The 19,107-nt window shown below is 35.3% G+C and overlaps 1 protein-coding gene across 2 annotated transcripts; it reads left to right on the top strand.

Annotated features, from left to right (window-relative positions):
• The first annotated feature begins 446 nt into the window (after positions 1 to 446).
• Positions 447 to 7,931, top strand: LOC311067827 (phospholipase A2 inhibitor CNF-like). 2 transcript variants are annotated; one of them, XM_084089965.1, is made up of 7 exons: positions 447 to 517; positions 5,441 to 5,571; positions 5,705 to 5,753; positions 5,835 to 5,948; positions 6,440 to 6,583; positions 7,230 to 7,337; positions 7,535 to 7,931. In XM_084089965.1, exons 3-7 carry the CDS (start codon positions 5,705 to 5,707, stop codon positions 7,723 to 7,725), a joined length of 606 nt encoding a protein of 201 aa, XP_083946091.1. In that variant the 5' UTR covers positions 447 to 517; positions 5,441 to 5,571; the 3' UTR covers positions 7,726 to 7,931. The 2 variants fall into 2 exon arrangements, with proteins under 2 accessions (XP_083946091.1, XP_083946090.1); XM_084089964.1 differs by having other exon boundaries at positions 5,660 to 5,753; positions 7,535 to 7,923.
• The last annotated feature ends 11,176 nt before the right edge of the window (positions 7,932 to 19,107 follow it).

Consider the following 19,107-nt stretch of genomic DNA (forward strand, 5'->3'; position numbering starts at 1 on the left):
GTTACTTTTAACACCCTGCTGGTGGTTCCCATATAAACACCGACCGGTGTTAAATTTAACACCAGGGATTTTACTGAAAAAGAGTATTAGTTCAATTACTTACCGTTCTGTCAGTTTTCAATTGCTTATAACTTAATATGTTTATACTTATATTTATATATTTGGATTTAATTGAATTATTTCCTGTTTGGCCCTTGATAATATAAAATCTGCAGAGTTTATTGAAGAGGGAGAGTTTATGAGTATTTATCCATTTCCACAAAGGCTCAGCAGATCTCCCGGTTGGAAAGCACCACACAGCCCCAGTTGATATGAGCCCCTCCCAGACCCTCTATAATGCAGGCTTCAATAATATCATGTGATTTACTAGAAAAGGAGACATCTGACATCACCTACCAAAGCATTCTGATTGGCTGAGGAACATTATGTACACAGTGCGAGTGAAGATAAATAGCAAAAGACAAAGACTTTTATAGTGCTCAGCTTGCTGTTTGGAATCCAGTTTCCCTCAGGACAGGTTTGACTTTTTTTTTTTTTCATTTATTCATTTAGCAGATGCTTTTATCAAAACCCAACTAAACATGTTTGGTTTCTAGAACATTCTGAGAATGTTAGACTAATTTTGTCAGAACATTCCAAGAACAGAGCTAGAGATTATTTTTCGTTTGGCTGTAATGCACTGCAGTGAAGACAGTTTGTGGTTTGAAATTGAGATTTGTATGGCTATAAATTTGCAGTGCACTGCATAGACATACAAATATTATAGCAGTTCATTATTCATGATTTGTGAATTCAGGTGAGACTGTCCTCCGGTCCGAAATCACTAATGCCACTGACTTTGAAGTTACATTAGGCATATTTACACAGACTGTTTAATGGTTTTATTTGAATGTTTAACTGTTTTGTATCCAAACACCACAGCAGAACTGCTGATTTTCTGAGCTTTATAGGCTAGTGGTGTTTCTATACTGAATGAATCGCCGTATTTGAATTGAACTAATCAGCTGAGTGAATGATTAAACAGTTAGGCTACTTGCTGCCACCTATACTGGCTGTTTTAGTTTCATTATTTAAAAGAATACTTTCATTGTTTCATTTACAGCTTTTGTACCCTTGCCATATGGGTACATATTTGTACCCTTGTGATTTGTACCTTAAGAGACCAGTCTTGTACCTGTGGTGACAATTGTGTACCTTTATTTAACAGTACAAAAATGGACCCTTCAAAAAGGGTACAAAATTGTCTTTGACAGGGTACAATCGTTGACTATAATGATATATATATATATATATATATATATATATATATATATATATATATATTACACACATGCTGAATTAAAATCAGAATTTATGTAATCCTTTTCATTTTCACATTTTCCAACATTTCATTTTTAACACAATTGCTGCGTTCAAAACTGCATACTCAATGAGTAGGTACTTAATTTCAATAAGTACTTACTTAACGAGCGCTAAAAGAGCAAGAGAGAACATTTGCTCAGAGAACATTTGGTTCCTCTCTACAGAGAGTTAAAATAACTCTGAATCAGAGTTAAAGTTAATGAGATACTTAAGTGATTAATTAAGTGATGATTGGGCATTAATGATGAACACCTGCTGTCAACAAGCAGAATCACTGAATGAAAGACATTCAATAAGAACAGAGAAAAAGAGAAACACAAGAACTACAACTGACGTCAGCCACAGTCTTAAGCCCTATTCGGACGGGACTAGTTTTCCAAACGATGTTTGAGTTACAATTGTTATCAACCTACGTCTGTGATTTCATGTACGGATTCGGACGGGACTAACATCTCGTGTTTATTACCGACGTAGGAGTGTCTGTGTTTTACATGTGGGCATTGCAGAAGATCACGTGTTCAGAATGCGTGGATTGCGTATGGTCAAATGTATCAAATGTATTTTGAAATTAAGTACTTTTAAAATTAAGCACTTTGAAATGTAAAGTAAAACATCCTAACCTATTTAGTGTTTTGTAAACATTTTATAAAAATTGTAGTATAAAAAAACTAAACATACATTTATCATCATGAATTTATAGAACTGGGTTCTTATAATAAACCCACTGGAATAAAAAGTTTTAACTTATATAATTTACACGTTATGTAATTAAGTGCAGAAATGAAAGTGATCTTACCTGAAACTGCTATTACAGTAGCCAGTCTTAACAGTTTACGTGATTTGGCTCTTGTTGATTTCATTTTTTTATTTCTTCGCAGTGTACCGAACACATCTACATCCATTATCGGTGCACAAATTCTGGCGCGATAGCGAGAGATTGTACGGCAGTTCACGTTGACCAAAACACACAAGAAAAAGCGTTTTGGAAAAAAAATTTTCGGCAATCACAGACATTCGCATTCGGACGGGACCGCCGAGTTTGCCGAAAAACAGTAGGTAATTTGCTCTGGAATTTTTACAGAGGTCGTGTGAGAAAAAGACAGACATGGCAGATTCGGACAGGATTAAAATCTCAAAGTACGTCTGTGAAACAGAAATTTCTCTAACGTCCCCCTGTGAAACTAGTCCCGTCCAAATAGGGCTTTAGATGAAATCAACTGAAGATAAAAAACATTAAATCTGTGAAGATCTCAGCAGAGGAGGATTAAACAACTCCACAAACAGCATTACCAGCTTCACTTATTACTAACCAGACTGACTTTATTTCTGTCAGACGTCTACAGTTCTGTTTGAGAATTAACAGAGGTTTAGATGTTGATGATTTATTGTTTCATTTGAAGTCACCATGATGGAGATCAGTGACTGCTTTATTTGGGCTCTTGACCCTTGACTTTCTGACATTAGTTTTTCTCTGCCTGCTGTAATCAATCACCATGTTTGATTCACTGAGCTCTTATCTTTGATTATATGTGTTATTAATTTTACATTATTAATTGTAGTAGCCCTATGATTCTACAGCATGTGATCCATCATTACTGTGATAATCCGAAGAATTTTTAAAACATTGTGTACAATAATGGTTTGAACTGCTGTATCGTTCAGACACACACAGACATCAAGAATCAGCATATGAATCTCAACAATGGTGATGATAAAAGTGCAGTGCACTTGATGGAGCCTCCAATCAAAACTCATCAGTATCTCCCTGCATGCATTGCAGCAGGAATACATTATGCTGAATTGCCTTAGTATTTTCTTTTATTATTATATCTGCTTTTATTTTTGATGTTGTTTTTGTTGCAGCTTTTTAGTAGCTTGTTTAGTGATGTTCAGAGTTTTATCTGATTATTGTGTTGATTGTCACCGTTGTTGAGATTCATACGCTAAATCTTGATGTCTGTGTTGGTTTACATCAAGCAGTAGTTCAAAACCTAATTTCTACACCATGCATTTTAAAGTTCTTCAGATTATCTGTTGCTCACTTACAGAGATATTATACTCAATAATATGAACTATTTATTTTAATACTATAATTAATATTATCACTTTGTTCATAAAGTGAGAAATAAGACTCTTTATGTGAATCAGGCCATTACATGACGATTATCTCATTATTAACCTGCCATCATCACCTGGTCACATTTTCTCTCTAATTTTCATGCCATAATGTTTGTGTTATATAACCACACAGTTAAGGCAGTCAGAGTAAATCTAAAGTTAAAAAGTCAAGGGTCAAGAGCCCAACTAAAGCAAACACTCATCTCCATAATGGTAACTTCAAACTTTATTATTTTCAATAAAACATCAACGTCTAAACCTCTGGTAATTCTCAATAATTAGATTACAGGAAACCACAGCTGGCAGGTTTTTATTTTTTATATAAAAGTTCAGTTCAATGTTCAATGCCATAAAACCTAAAATATTACTACCGTATTTTTTACGGTAAAGCACTTGCAAGCTGCTAGTTTTTTACCGTAAACTTTAGTTCAGTGCCGTAAAAGCAAAAAAAAATTCTACCGTATTTTTTACGGTAAAGTACTGGCAACCACAGCTGCCAGTTTTTTTCCATAATATTTAGATCACTGCCGTAAAACCTAAAATATTACTACCGTATTTTTTACGGTAAATCGCTTTCAACCAGCTGCCAGTTTTGTACCGTAAACTTTAGTTCAATGCCGTAAAACATAAATATTTATACTGTATTTTGTACGGTAAAGTACTGGCAACCAGCTGGCAGTTTTTCACCGTAATTTTTAGTTCAATGATGTAAAACTTTGTAAAATTAGTAAATATTTGCTACCGTATTTTTTACGGTAAGGTATGGTAAATGCAACGGTAATTTTTTTTTTTTACAGTGTACTTCCAAAATCCGTACATTTAACAGATTATTAATGTAAAATTACATGAAATGTCCCGTGAGAGCTATTACAGTTTTTCACTGTATATAGTAAGGGTACATACCGTTAAGGAATTAACATTTTTTTTCCGTTGCTTTTTTACAGTTTTTTACTGTTAAAATTACAAACATTTTTTACAGTGTTGTTTTGGTAGGGGGGGGGGAAACTGATCAGAAAATGTAACGAAAATGTAACGAAACGTTGTAGAAATAGTAGAAAGTATAATAATTGCTGCAAAAAGTAATGAAGTAAAAGTCAAAAGTATGCACTGTTGATTCTACTTAAGTAAAGTACAGATACGTGAAAAATGTACTTAAGTAAAGTAACAAAGTATTTGTACTTTGTTACATTCCACCACTGCTGATAGGTGATGAAGTGGAGATATTCAAAATCAATGGACTCCCTACTGATTACAGCAGCCAGTCTATCCCTGGCCCTTTTTAATAGCTGCCACCTAATTGATTCCTGCAAGAGGGAAAATAGAAAAAAAAAAAAAAAAATAAAAAAAATAATAATATATATATATATATATATATATATATATATATATCAACAAGGAGATGAAGTGCAGATAGGCTACAGATAATTCAATGTTTGGGTAAAGAGGGCCTCATACCTAAAACTCTAGAAAGGTGTTGCACATTATTGGTTTCATGTGCATCAGACTGAAAGGGATTATACATGTAAGGACACCTCAAAAAAATATTGTGTGCATGGCAACAGCACTGAAATAAATTTTGCAATGACTTACCGGAGGTTGTGTGCAGTCACTGCGGGAATTTTCCATGCTGGAAATAAAAAGCAGCAAGAATGCACATTACAATGACAGTAACTTTTTATTTTATGTAAACATGTAAATTTCCTCTATTTATGGGTACCATGTAGTCCCAGATCTGCCATTTTGTGGACCCACAGGTGTTTCTAATGAATTGATTGCATTGTCTTTGAAGTCTATGAAATAGAGCCAATCAGACAAATGAAACAGCTGTGTGGGTATTCAAAATGATGGGACTACATGAAAAATAAACCCATGAATTGAAGTCATGTAAAGATCTTTTGAACTCTAAAGTGTTTGCTATTAACGTTGGTTATAATTATAATGTGTTTCCCACAACTTTTAGAGACTGATGGATGGACCGGCTGACGTGACCTGCCTGAACTAACGCGATGCTTAATATCTTGAGGATCAAGTCAGAGAATGTGAAATTGATTGTGTTGCTCATTGTGACTTTAGCACAAACTCAGTGCAGAAGTGAGTAAACTGACGGTTAAGGTGAATGTGTGGAGGAGGCGGAGCATTACTGACACGACAGTCAATGACAGAAAACATACTTTTACAGCAAGGGTGACTGAACTTCATCTGTACATTTGTCTTCCATCCCAAGATGCATCTCCACGTGTCCATTGTTCTTCTCTTCATTCTTCTCACTGAAGGTACAGAAAACATATACAGTATATTGAAGATATTCGGGATGTAAATGGGTCAATGAATGTTTATTTTCATTGTCATTTCAGGATTCTCTCAAGACTATTCTGAATATTATGACCTAGAATTTACATGTAACAAAACTTTGAGATGTTACAATGAAGAGAGCAGGTGTGCGGGTTTAAGAAGAGTAGAATATATGGGTAAGTCAAGAGTGCACATTTACTTTTGTTGACCTTGAAAATATTTCTAAAATGATTAAACATCTTATATAAAATAATTTTAGAGGTATAATAATATGATATCAATGGTAAAAATATTTTAAGTCACACACACACACACACACACACACACACACACACACACACACACACACACACACACACACACACACACACACACACACACACACACACACACACATATATATATATATATAACATATATAAACACATATTGCTCTGAAATAATTCCAAAAAAATACTTTCTGTATTTCATCCTATAGTCACCAAATGAACTTGGATTTGTAAAAATCTTATGAAAAATGTCTGGGTTTGTGATGAATGTCGTTCAATACAAATACAATACACTTTAAATAATTAAATTAACTATCAAATTAGTGTCGTGCCATGTATTTTATGCAGTTTAAACCCAAGCTGTTACTTCATTCTTTCTTTTCCTGTTTTGTATTTAGCTGGTGTAAAGCATGAAACTATTGATGAAGCTTGTGTTAGAGCAAGTGAATGTAAAAGCTGGTCTTTTACTGCAACACACAAAAGAATTGAATATTCAGTCCAGTGCTGCGACACCGACATGTGCAATGACAGCCCTGCCCCAGGTATGCTTCTTTATTTAACCATGACCTAATGCCCATTTAAGTGTACCTATATACAGCTAGTTCTGGTTCTGGTTCTTGAATCTGATTGGCTGAGAACCCTTTCCATCCAACATATATATTCTACTCATATCACACGGGAATCTACTGGATCTACACAGGCAGCATTTCTCACAGTGAGCGACAATTGCGGAGGAGCAATTACACATTTTACAAATCTTATTGTGTCACGAAATGTAGTTTTGAGAGGTTTTCTTTGTTTGTTTTGTTGAGTGTAGTGGTTGAAACATAGAGATAGATAGTGGCTATTGTATTGAAGTTTTCTGAGATGTGAGCTCCAGGCCGTCAGCAGTCGTTCAGCGCTCATGTTCCCGCAGAGAAAAGCTTCATCTCGGCCAATCCTTCAGGAATTTACCTCTGGGTCTGATGTGTTAAACATGAGATGCAGTTCAGTTTGGGTGTATCTAACAGGCGATCTTTGGTCTTATTAATCTATTATTTGCTCAAGAAATTAATATTTTTCAACTAGAACGCTGCCTTTGTATTTTCAGAAAGTTAACTTTCTATTGTAAGGCTCATGATCCACAGCTGAGGAATTGTTGTTTGATTCCAGTGTTTCACAGAAATTAAAATGTTCTTTCTTTCACAGACTTGAACTCTCAACCCAATGGGAAGAAATGTTACTCTTGTAACTGGGAGGACTGCTCACTGACAGTGGATTGTATGGGGAATGAGAATCACTGCTTTACTGAAAATAGTAAGAATTGAGTGATGGATTAAGAAAATTAAATGGTTATTTTATCCTGTATTGCCATCAAAAGTGATTTATTTCTTTATATTGGATACTTTACTTCACTTTATACAATAATTCCAGACATGACAAGATGTGTTGCTACGACACTTCAGTTTGCTTTTGGTTTTGATTTAACTCCTGTTTTTGTTTTTTTTAAACAGATAATTTTCCACACTCATCAGTGATGAAAGGATGTGCATCTGAATTTGCATGCGGGTCGCCAGGATGGATATTTGAACCTCGTGCTAAAGTCACATGTTGTGAGGGGAATCTGTGTAATGCTGTAGAGAGAGTCTCTCAGAGCTTCTTGTTTCTCTGCTGTTCTCTGATATTTTACTTCCTCCTGAACTGAGTTCAGATTCTACAGAAAGACCCCACAGAAGCCAAATTACCACGCTTTACACTTAACCGTGGAAACACTGAACATAGTTTTGTTTATAAAAGTTTAAGGTTTATCAGAGTGCTGAAAATACTTAAATTCAACGGGTTAAAAAAAAAAAAATGTTTTATAAATTTTGCACTAAAATTGTTATACTGATCTGATAATAAAATGTACAGAAAATTAAGTATTTTGAAATTTAAGCATTTTATTGGCCTCAGTCTTTTGGAACCCAGTGTGTGTTTTTAAATGCTAAACAAATACAACAAATTATTGCATTAATGTATTTAGACAACAACGAACATGTATAATATCCTATATAATTATTCAAAAAAAAATAAAAATAAAAAGAACTATGCATGTCCAGACAGAGCCTCAGAGTTTAGATCAACATTAACAAATGATATATTCTTTTAAATAAGCACAGACATTTACAAGAAACATAATGTATATTTACTCAGTGTTACACACACACACACACACACACACACACACACACACACACACACACACACACACACACACACACACACACACACACACACACACGTACACATTTGTTAAGTGAGGACATTGCATAGACTTCCATTGATTTAATATCAGGTTAAAGATATTTTCTATGGCCTAACCCAACTCCTGCCCCTAAACTTACCCATCACACAAACATGTGCGAAGCACTATTTAAATAAAAATGATTTATAAGCTTTTTTAAACTAGTGTGGAGCAGTTAAATGTCCCTCACTAATCGGCTGTCATAATATTTCACTATAAGTGAGGATATTTGGCCCTCACAAGTATAACCAAAACATGATGGTTCTTGTCATGCTGGGGACTTTCTGTTGACTATATTTGCTCCCCAAGTCCCCTGTCTGCTTTGGCTGCCAGATCCAGTTCTTCCTGTTTTTACTGTGCTGTTTCATGTGGGATTTTCCCTTCCGGGGATTAATACAACGGGTTTTTGCTATGCTGCCAGGCACTGTTGTGTCTGAACCAAGCGGAAACATTCTAATCTGAAAAATGCTATATGGGGAGGCTGCAGACCTGGAGCCGGTAGATATACGCCCCAAGCAGTTTTACGCCCCTGTTGTTCCTGATGCGTCCAGTAGGAGGAGAAGGAAATACGGTGAAATGACACTATATGGAGAGGCTGCAGACCTATGACCTACTGTAGAATTTATTATTTACATTTATTTATTTATAAACTGTTTTTATATACAGGAGACTGACTGATATAATAGTGCAATTGTGACACACAACCTAGACCACACCGGTGGATTGTATAATCTGAAAGAAAAAAGAAAAACAAAACAAAAATCACTCATTTACTTGCTACTTCATGTTATCAGCTTAATGTTTCAGAAAAAGACACAGCACAACTTACAGATGGTGCCCAACCAGAATGCCTATTACCGCCGCGCCAGCCGCCGCGGCGAAATCACCGCGGCGAAAATAAACCAGCCGCATTTCAAAGTCGTTCCCGAAATGACCGCCAGGTGGCGCAAAGGGACATTGTGCAAATTGGCAGCAATTGCCGTATTTTAAAATGTAAGTGGGTTGAATATAAAACCCTAAGCCTAATAGGCATATTTTTCATATATATAAATAGGCCTATAAGGCTACAACAGAATAGAACCAAAGATAGAATCAATTTTAGAACTGAAAAAATAGAATCAAAAGTTAAAAATAGAGACGATATTAGGAGCAATGACGAGCAATAATATTTTTACTATTCTATTGAGGAATTAGATAAATGAAGAGATACAATCGGATAGTAATTTATAGTGATTTCAAAAGCAGTCCTTAAAAAAAAAAAAATATATATAATTAATATATTATTAATATATACGCGGAACGCGTTTTAGTTAAGATCCTGGTTTCAATGCCCTTAATGTATATAGGCTAGGCTACTGCTTTAAAAAAAATGTCACAACGCGTTTTGAGATTGTTTTGAATTAAACATTGAAGTTTAAAATGTAGTGTTTTGGCACACCAGGCCGAGTGGCGTTACACATTGTTCAAAAATCAGGTTTTATTCTGGCATGTTGAATTGGCGTTAGATTTTTTTTTTTAGATTTATTAGATTTAGATTTTAGATTTCGTTAGATTTATTTTTCTCATAACAGCTAAAATAACTTAATATATGCCTTGTCTTAATATGACCTACTTAATATAGGCAATAGGCATATAATAGCCTATATAATAAATTAGCAAAACTTGGCCACTAAATATTTAATTTTCAATTATTTTAATTATCACAATTAAAGTTTTAATTTTATTAAATTGAACAAGCGCAACCATCAGCATTTAATCAAATATTCTAAAAGATGTATTATTAATAATAATGTTATTTCAACATAATATTTCGTTTTTTCGACATAATATGTGTGCGTGCAACAAGCAAGATGTGTATTTGTAAATCCGGTGATGCGTGCATTGATTTTTATCAATAAACTAGTGTTTTCTGACAGTGTCGACTGCAAAGATGAAGTTGACGATCGCCATATTTGTAGTGAACGCACCTAGAGAGAAATGCACATAAAGACATAATCAGAGAGTAGCCTTTTTCTTTTCGTTTTGAATTATTTCGTTTGAAGACATTTCAAGCTTTGTGTATTTGATGTATTTCTCATGTCTGTGTGAGGCATACGCTGAGTTTCGTTAAGTTAGGAGGATGAGATGCGCTCCAGCTGACATGCAATGCAAGTGACCGCGCGGGCGCCTCCATGATTAGTGTCTGTTATATTTGCTTCTCTTACTTATTAAATACAGGCAATTGGTTGATGAAAAATTGATTAAAATTAAGATACAATTTATAGAAAACGAAATTCACTTTAAAGAAAGGTTTTCTACTAAACAAAACTTAATGAAGTGGTCAAAATCATGTCTGACCCACTCCATATCCATCTCTCGATATAATGCATCCTATCTTACTCGTGCTGTTCACTTTTCATATTCAACATAGATGGAAAAAAATAACATTATAATATTTTAACAAATATGATACTTAATGAGATTATTTAATGGCTACAACAGTATAGTAGGCTTATAGACTCTATTTGTACAAATTGCTGCACATTAATTTAATTAAATGAAACCTTGTAACGAATTCACACTGTATAGGGTAGACTGTGTACAGTTGAGACACCTTATGTCTCACGCTATGCATTGTTCTAAAGCCAGGTTTTATTCTGGCATGTTGATAGTGTTCGACAAACGCGGCGGCGCGTTCATTTGAATGAGGAGCGCTTCTCGCTCTTGTGAGCGAACACACACTAGAACGTTAGGCCATGTCGCAACGAGTGAATCGTGGCCGAGTGGTTGAACTTACGTTACGATAATTTAGATGACACGGGTTCGAATCCCGAACTAACTTGGACTACTGATATTTTTATATTAGCCTATTAATGCATTTTATAGTCTATTGTTGATGCAGAGAGATTTGTCTAGTTCTAAAACATAGTTTTTTGCTTATAGCCTATTTACAAAATAAAATCACCATGCATTTCCATTTTACACTAAGGAACAAATATTATACAATGACTTTACTTCTGTAGCCTATAAAAATTCCAATCGTAATTTCAAAAGCAGTTTTTTTAAAATATATGTATGACGTTTAAACGACAAACAATAAAATCAGAACCAGTATTCTGTTGCGGTCATGGTTCCAGTGGCAGTAATGCATCTGCGGCTTTTCAAAATGTCACAAAGCGTTTTGAGATTGTTTTGAATGAAATATTTAAGTTTATAATGAAGTGTTTTGGCACACCACGACGAGTGGCAAACTCTTTGTTTTGTTTTGCAAACTCAGCTAGCCTGTGGGGGGTTTGGTGAAGGCAATAGTTGCTTTATCGTGGGGGTGCAGGACAGAGGTGTTAATGTTCCGTCTTTCATATGGAGAGTGTCGGAGCCAGCCTGATGAGCAGGCAAAGGCAAAGTTCTTTTAAGGATTAATCTCAAAATCTCCAAAAGTCCATAGTCTATGTACAGTAGGCCCTATATCTTATTAAATTATATATTGTAGTTTTATTGATTGTATTTAAAGGTTTTCCACACACAATTTCAATTTAGCAGATACAGAGCTCTTTAATTCGCGACCCACCTCGTTTTATTGTAAGGTGAATTCAGCAAGGCATGTTGTATCTTTGAAGGAACAAAAGCTATTTGTTACAGTTTTTTCTTTCGTGATTTGTGTGGATGACACACAGCAACATATACAGTATTATCAGCTGTATGGTGTTTTTTTTACGCTGAAATGCTTAATTTCGAGAAAGACCCGCCGCGCGCAGTGAGGGAGACCAAACTTACTAAAAAATATCCAGCGCGAGAGAGGCAAAGAAAAACGCCTGTTCTTAATTTATGTTGCTTTGAACTTTTTTCGTTTTGTACCGTTTTAATTTTTTAATTTAGCTGCAATTTCTTTGACAATAGAAATTTAAAATGTTGCAAGAATGAGATTGTGTTTCTTATTTTGCATCACAAAGGGAATAAACTCTATTGATGCAACCCTGTTTAAATAAATAAACTGTTCCGACACTTTATTCATACCTTGAAATGTGCGATGGGTTTTCAAACTGAATTAATTTTCTTTTTCTTTTACATTTTCATTGTTTATTTTTTAATTGAAAGCAATACTGTATTGAAAGTATTTTTCTGATTTGTTCGATCTGTTTTGAAAAATGTCTTCCGTTGCTATGGCCGGGTATCACTGTCAGTCATCTCAATCTCGTGAATGATTCACACACACACAAAAAAAATAATTTAGCAGATTAAAGAGAGCTTCATCATCTTAATTTTCTGGTGCAATCGGCTGACAGTCTTCCTTCATCAGATGTGTCGTCTTTGCAGCGGCAAATTTATGTTGTAAATTGATAATTAAACAAGATGATTGACTTTAATAAACAGATGCATATTTAAGCATCAAGAATGGAAAAAACATAAACACTGTCGGCTACACTGAGATTCGATCTCAGATCGTTTGAAGCTCCGAGAGGCTATTGTTAATGCATTGACCACAGAGCTATCGTCTTTTTCGTGTTTTTTAACATTGGCAATTTACTGTCTCGAAATTATGTGTCGAAAAAATTATTAAAAAAGTGTTTTTACAAGACCTTGTGCTGTTTATTTATTTATTATTATTATTATTATTATTATGCAGATGTTAATTCAGCCATTCTGTTGGATAAAAATTGTCCCTAATGTAAAATGGAAATGAATGGTAATTTTATTTTATAAATATAAAATATTTAATATAGGCTATAGGAGAAAAAAACAATATGGTGTAGCAATATTTTAGAACTACCAAATCTCTCTGCATTAATAATAAAAAAGTAGCCCATGTTTGTTCGGGATTTGAACCCGTGTCATCTGAATTATTGAAACGTAAGTTATAGCCTACCACTCGGCCACGAATTTGTTTTGTTTTAGTTTGTTTGAAATGTATTTTTACATATTTTGCTTTCGTTAATGTTAACCAATTCTGTTGTAGCATAATAGGCCTATATTTTTTCCCTAAAAGTTTGTTTTATTCTCTGCTTTGTTTGTTTATATTTTTACATATTCAATCAGTCTCATTTTTGTTCAAATAATGAAAAACGTTTTTTTTTTTTTTTTTACAAGATCTTGCGTCATGTTTTTTTTTATTATTTTTTTAAAAATAAACATATAGGAAACTTACCTTTTAAAATGCTGCAGTTGCTGCTGTTTTGCCCTGTCACTTGCGCCACCCGGTATAGCCTAGTCATTTCGCGAACAACTTGAAATTCGACTGGTTTATTTTTGCTGCGGCAGTAGCCTAATAGGCATTGTGGTTGATTATTTATTAAAGAATTCAATTGATAATCATAACAACATGTAAGCCTATTTAATTCTGAATATAACAAAGAATGCTTAAACCGACTAACATCGGTTAGTAACTGCAAGTCCTGAAAATGTTTTAATTTTACGGTAAATTATTTTAATTTATTTCACTGTTATGTTTCAGTTAATAAATCTACAAACACATTAAAATAACACGAAGTAAATGACAAGTAACCTATTGACATAGCCTTTCTAAATTATAGAAAAACTGGGCACACAATGTTAACGTGTGTCTACTTTGTTTAAATTTAATGAATTTGAATTCGTTTAACCACAATATTTATCTTGAATTTATCTGTGACCTCAGCTCAGATTACTGCCGCGGCAGATTACGTCATAAAGAGAATAAACTGACACTTTTCAAAGTCTGTGATTACAGCGCCACTCAGCGGTAAAAGGCAGCAAATACACATCCCAATTTTGCCGCCGCGGGAACGGCGGCGGTAAAAGTCTCATTCTGGTTGGGCACCATCTGTATTTGTTAAACTTCTATGCAACGTGCCCTGACAATGTTGACATTGCTTTATTTCAGCGATACTAAAACATCAATCATGCATCCATTTAACATTAATATTCATTACAACATTTTTAGAAAAAAAAAAATCATAAATCATAAATGATGCTACCTCATGGACGACTGCCCTAGAAAAGTGAAGCTGAAGATTAGTTTGTACTTTATTTTTCTTTGAGGGCTTGAAAAAAATCAGAAGTACAGAAAGGACAGTGAAATAGGGAACAGCAGGAGGTGCATCTGTTAAGCGCAGGTAAGTTGCAACCTATTTCTTCCCCTGAAGAGAGAATACAATTTATGTTTGGAGAGAGAAAAAAGAGATGGGTGTTTTTAGTTTATACAAGTTTAGAGAGAGAGATTTTAATTTTCTTAAGTAGCTAAAGCAAACACACACCTTTATGAGATACAAGTTTAAAAAGAACTAAAGACAGAGTATGATAAAACACACATTAAGTGCACATATATTTGTCCAGATCAGTAAGTTATTTTAAGAAAACTGTATATTAAGATATACATTAGAGAATTAGATCATCTCATTTATAACAAACAACTCAAACCAGAATCTACATTCAAATCATATGGGACGAAAGTTTTTAATGTGGGTTTTATCATGCATGACGTATGTATGTATTATTTGACAACATATATGAGTGAGTGTGTACTATAGAGATTTGCATACATGCATACATGCCTATTATAAATGTGTATTTTGTGTGTTCACATCATAGACTGTCAAAAAAAAAAAAATCACACATTTCCGATATCCACTGTAATGTTGCTCCAGAAACCATGTGGAGTATGCTTAAATGCAAGGAGTAAAGGGTCTTACCAGAAGAAGCCATGTCACACAAGCTAAAAACAGACAACAAGATAAAAATAAAAATGTAATTAATTTTAAAAGTGAGTGAGACAGAGCGGGTAAAGAGAAAGAGAAGGCTGCCCTAACCTCTCTCGAAATAAATTATAGACCCATCTTTTGAATTGATATTGCATCAATCGTTTATAAATAATAAATGTTGCATCATTACAATACAATCAACAACAATGTCTTTACACAGCAAAATCCCCAGAGTTAAATTAACTCTGCTCAGAGAACATTTGGTCCCTCTCTAAAGAGAGTTAAAATAACTCTGAAACAGAGTTAATGTTAATGAGATGCTTAAAGGGACACTCCACCCATTTGCAATTAACTTTGCATTGTTAGAAACCCAGTCATACTATTGAATGGTCGTGCAACACTCTCTCATTTTCCCCTGAGACGGGAGAAATCCGTTATTTACCTCTTACACTTCCTCCTACAATGACTCAAAAATCGTCATTTTGCGTCATTGTAGGAGGAAGTGTAAGAGGGGGGGGGATTTCTGTTGAGACTACAAGCACTAGTTCCTCATCTTTCCCAGGGGGCGGGACCCGCTCACGCTACAGACCTATTACAGATCAGTGGGTGGGACTTTACTCTCTGAAACTGAAAGCAATATCCTCCATCTTGTTTGAAGCTAAGCTAACAGACGCTGTGGAGACAGATGTAAAGTTATGACAATAGCGGAGGAGAGTACTCAATATGATATAGAGGAAGAGGATTTCGGAAGTCTGATGCTTGAATCAGGTGTTTGTGGCTACCTTTACAAGCCGCATTATAGCGAAGAGCAGCCGAGGTAGAAGACCTGCCTGCCGCGGACGAGGAGCCCGGACTGGCTCGAGTTAGGGCGGACTGGTGGCGCCGGTGAGCTCACTATGCAACTCATAGACTGTCAGATGCAACTACGAACACAGAGATAGAGTCCGTCTGCGGCAAAGAATTTCAACGATGACAATTTCTCCTGGACGAAATCTCTGAATCAGACGAGGACACGGACGTTTGTGTTGAGAACGATCCTAGTTTCGCACCGCATATGTTCTGACTGAACATCCAGGTACCATGCAATAATTCACCTTTTCGAAAGAAATACAGACGAGGAGTAATGCACTAATGAGTTCGCCAACTAACTAGACATTTTGTGTGAATGTGAAATTAATTTGAAGCTCTGGTGGTAGCTAGCCTTGTAGACGGAAGAGTGATTTCTCTTATAGGCAGATATGCGCTTTCTGGATTAGTGGGAGTGGCTTGCGGAGCTGTGCAATGTGGTGCATTGTGGGAGTTGTTGTCTTTCATACAAATGCGTCCTGAAGTTATTTATCAGGTGTGTTCGACATCGGCTGCGGCTGGATGCACCCGATCGGTGAGAGTAGCCGCGTGCAGGCGGGGAGGAGCTGCAAACGGAGACGTGAAGTCGGACACTTTCTGGTTCCCGTAGTGACTGCTCACGTGGTATTTGCATACTTTACCACAGCTGAAGTGAAATAAATGCAATATTTGACAAATAATACACAGATTTTTCAGATACATTTTTATTCAATACTTTATGTAGGCTACTGCTTCATACAGCGTCTGTTTGAACAAGATTAAAGTTCAACATAAGCTGTTATAAATGAAGTGGAGTCTACGTTTTTTAATCTGTTTTATTTGATAAACATGACACAATATAACATGACAACGACATGAAAAGAGTGTTTACTGTTATAATAAACTAATTTGAGAGCTTTAGAAGAACTAAAGGTGTTCGAATAAACACGAAACACACGTGATCGTTGTCATGCAGTGAATCCGGCCAATCGTGGAACAGCTGTGTCGTCATCCGCCCTCGTGCAGCCCAATGCAGCCGCTCTTGAGAAGCTGCGCTGGCTGAGTTCTCCGGCTACTCTCGAATTGCCCTCGCGGTACTTTGATGGCATACGTCACAGTCACGTGGCGTCGGCGCTGCATCAAGTCGGACAAAATTTCTAACCGGCATGCACTGCTTCAAGTCAGCCGCCGATCGTTCTGCGCAGAGCTGCATGAAGTCGAACAAGCCTTTTGTCTTTCCTCGGTCACAAAGGCACCAAATTCAAAATTTATTTTACATATCGACTACATATATGACCCACTTTAAATAAAAAACAATGTTCAAATGGGTGAAATGCCCCTTTAAGTGATTAATTAAGTGATGATTGGGCATTACTGATGAACACCTGCTGTCAACAAGCAGAATCAATGAATGAAAGAGATTCAATAAGAACAGAGAAAAAGAGAAACACAAGAAGATGAAATCAAATGAAGACAAAATACATTAAATCAGTAAAGATCTCAGCAGAGGAGGATTAAACAACTCCACAAACAGAATTAGCAGCTTCACTTATTACTAACCAGACTGACTTAATTGGTGCCATTTCTACAGAAGGTTTTATTAAGAATTAACAGATGTTTAGATGTTGACAATTTATTGAAAATCTTTGTTCACCATTATGTCGATAAGTGTTTCCTTTAGTTGGGCAGTTTGACTCTTGGCTTTTTTTTATGAGACTGTGGTTTTTGTAACAGTTTACCAAAACATGTAATTTGTTACAAAGAAAGCCAGAAACAAAGATGAGCAAGTGATACAGTTTTCAACAACAAAAAGTAGAACAAGGCAATTATCTCATCACTGTCCAAAAGTGGTTATTTGATGTTATAGATTATATTCACTAACAATACTCTCTTGCCACAGATCGGACTCTCTGAATTTTGGTTTTTAAAAAAACATAAAGGGGATTTTTTTATTTTTTTTTTAAAGATGTTTCATGCCACAATGCATGCTGGGAGCCACAATAGTATAAAACTCATGGCTCCCAGGATGCATTGCGGCATGAAACATGTCACCATTGTTGAGATTCATATGCTGATTCATGACGTCTGTGTATTTAAAAAAAAAATTCCCCTATATGTATTTAAAAAAAATAAATAATTGAATGTCCAATCTGTGGCAAGAGAGTATTGTTGGTGAATATAATCTATTAACATCAAATAACCACTGATGAGAAACTACTTTGGGACAGTGATGAGATAGGTGCATTATTATATTTTTTGTTGTTGAAAACTATATCACCTGACCATTTTTGCTTCTGGCTTTCTTTGCAACAAATTACATGTTATGGTAAAACCTGTTACAAAAACCACAAACTCAAAAAAAAAAAAAAAGTGTCAAACTGCCCAACCAAATGAAACACTGGTCACCACAATGGTGACCATACATTTTCAATAAATCATCAACATCTAAACCTCTGTTAATTCTCAATAAGAACATCTGTAGATGTATTACACAAATAAAATCAGTCTGGTTAGTAATAAGTGAAGCTGGTAATGCTGTTTGTGGAGTTGTTTAATCCTCCTCTGCTGAGATCTTCAGACATTTAATGTATTTTATCTTCAGTTGATTTCATCCTAGGCTGTGGCTAGAAGTCAGTTGTAGTTCTTGTGTTTCTCTTTTTCTCTGTTTTTATTGAATGTCTTTCATTCAGTGATTCTGCTTGTTGACAGCAGATGTTCATCATTAATGCCCAATCATCACTTAATTAATCACTTAAGTATCTCATTAACTTTAACTCTGATTCAGAGTTATTTTAACTCTCTGTAGAGAGGGACCAAATGTTCTCTGAGCAGAGTTAATTTAACTCTGGGATTTTGCTGTGTAGCAGATTATTTAACAATAATAATAAATACTTCAATTCGTATCGCTTCAAGTAGGTCTGCTGCTATCATTGACAGTATAAGGCTGCTATAAGGTCTGCTGCTCTGATATATGACTAGGCTCATGTACTAATATACAGCCTCCTACTACTGGACGCATCAGGAACAACAGGGGCGTAAAACTGACAGGGGCGTAAAACCATAGATATCATATAAAGGCTATTGCTGCGTTCCAAACCGCATACTTCCCTACTATTTAGTATGGGAAAAAGAGTAGGCGAGCGAAAAAGTATGTACGAATCCAAAAGAGTAGGCGAGAATTACCTGGGTGACGTACTATTTATCGCGAGATTCGGACTTAAGTGCGTTCCAATATGCCTACTTTCCTACTATATAGTAGGCAAAAACAGTACGTGAAGGAAGCAGTACGTTCGAAACATCAGTATTCATAAAAGAGTAGGCGAGA

This window comes from Abramis brama (assembly GCF_963993115.1).
Source record: "Abramis brama genome assembly, chromosome: 1".
Lineage (NCBI taxonomy): Eukaryota > Metazoa > Chordata > Actinopteri > Cypriniformes > Leuciscidae > Abramis > Abramis brama.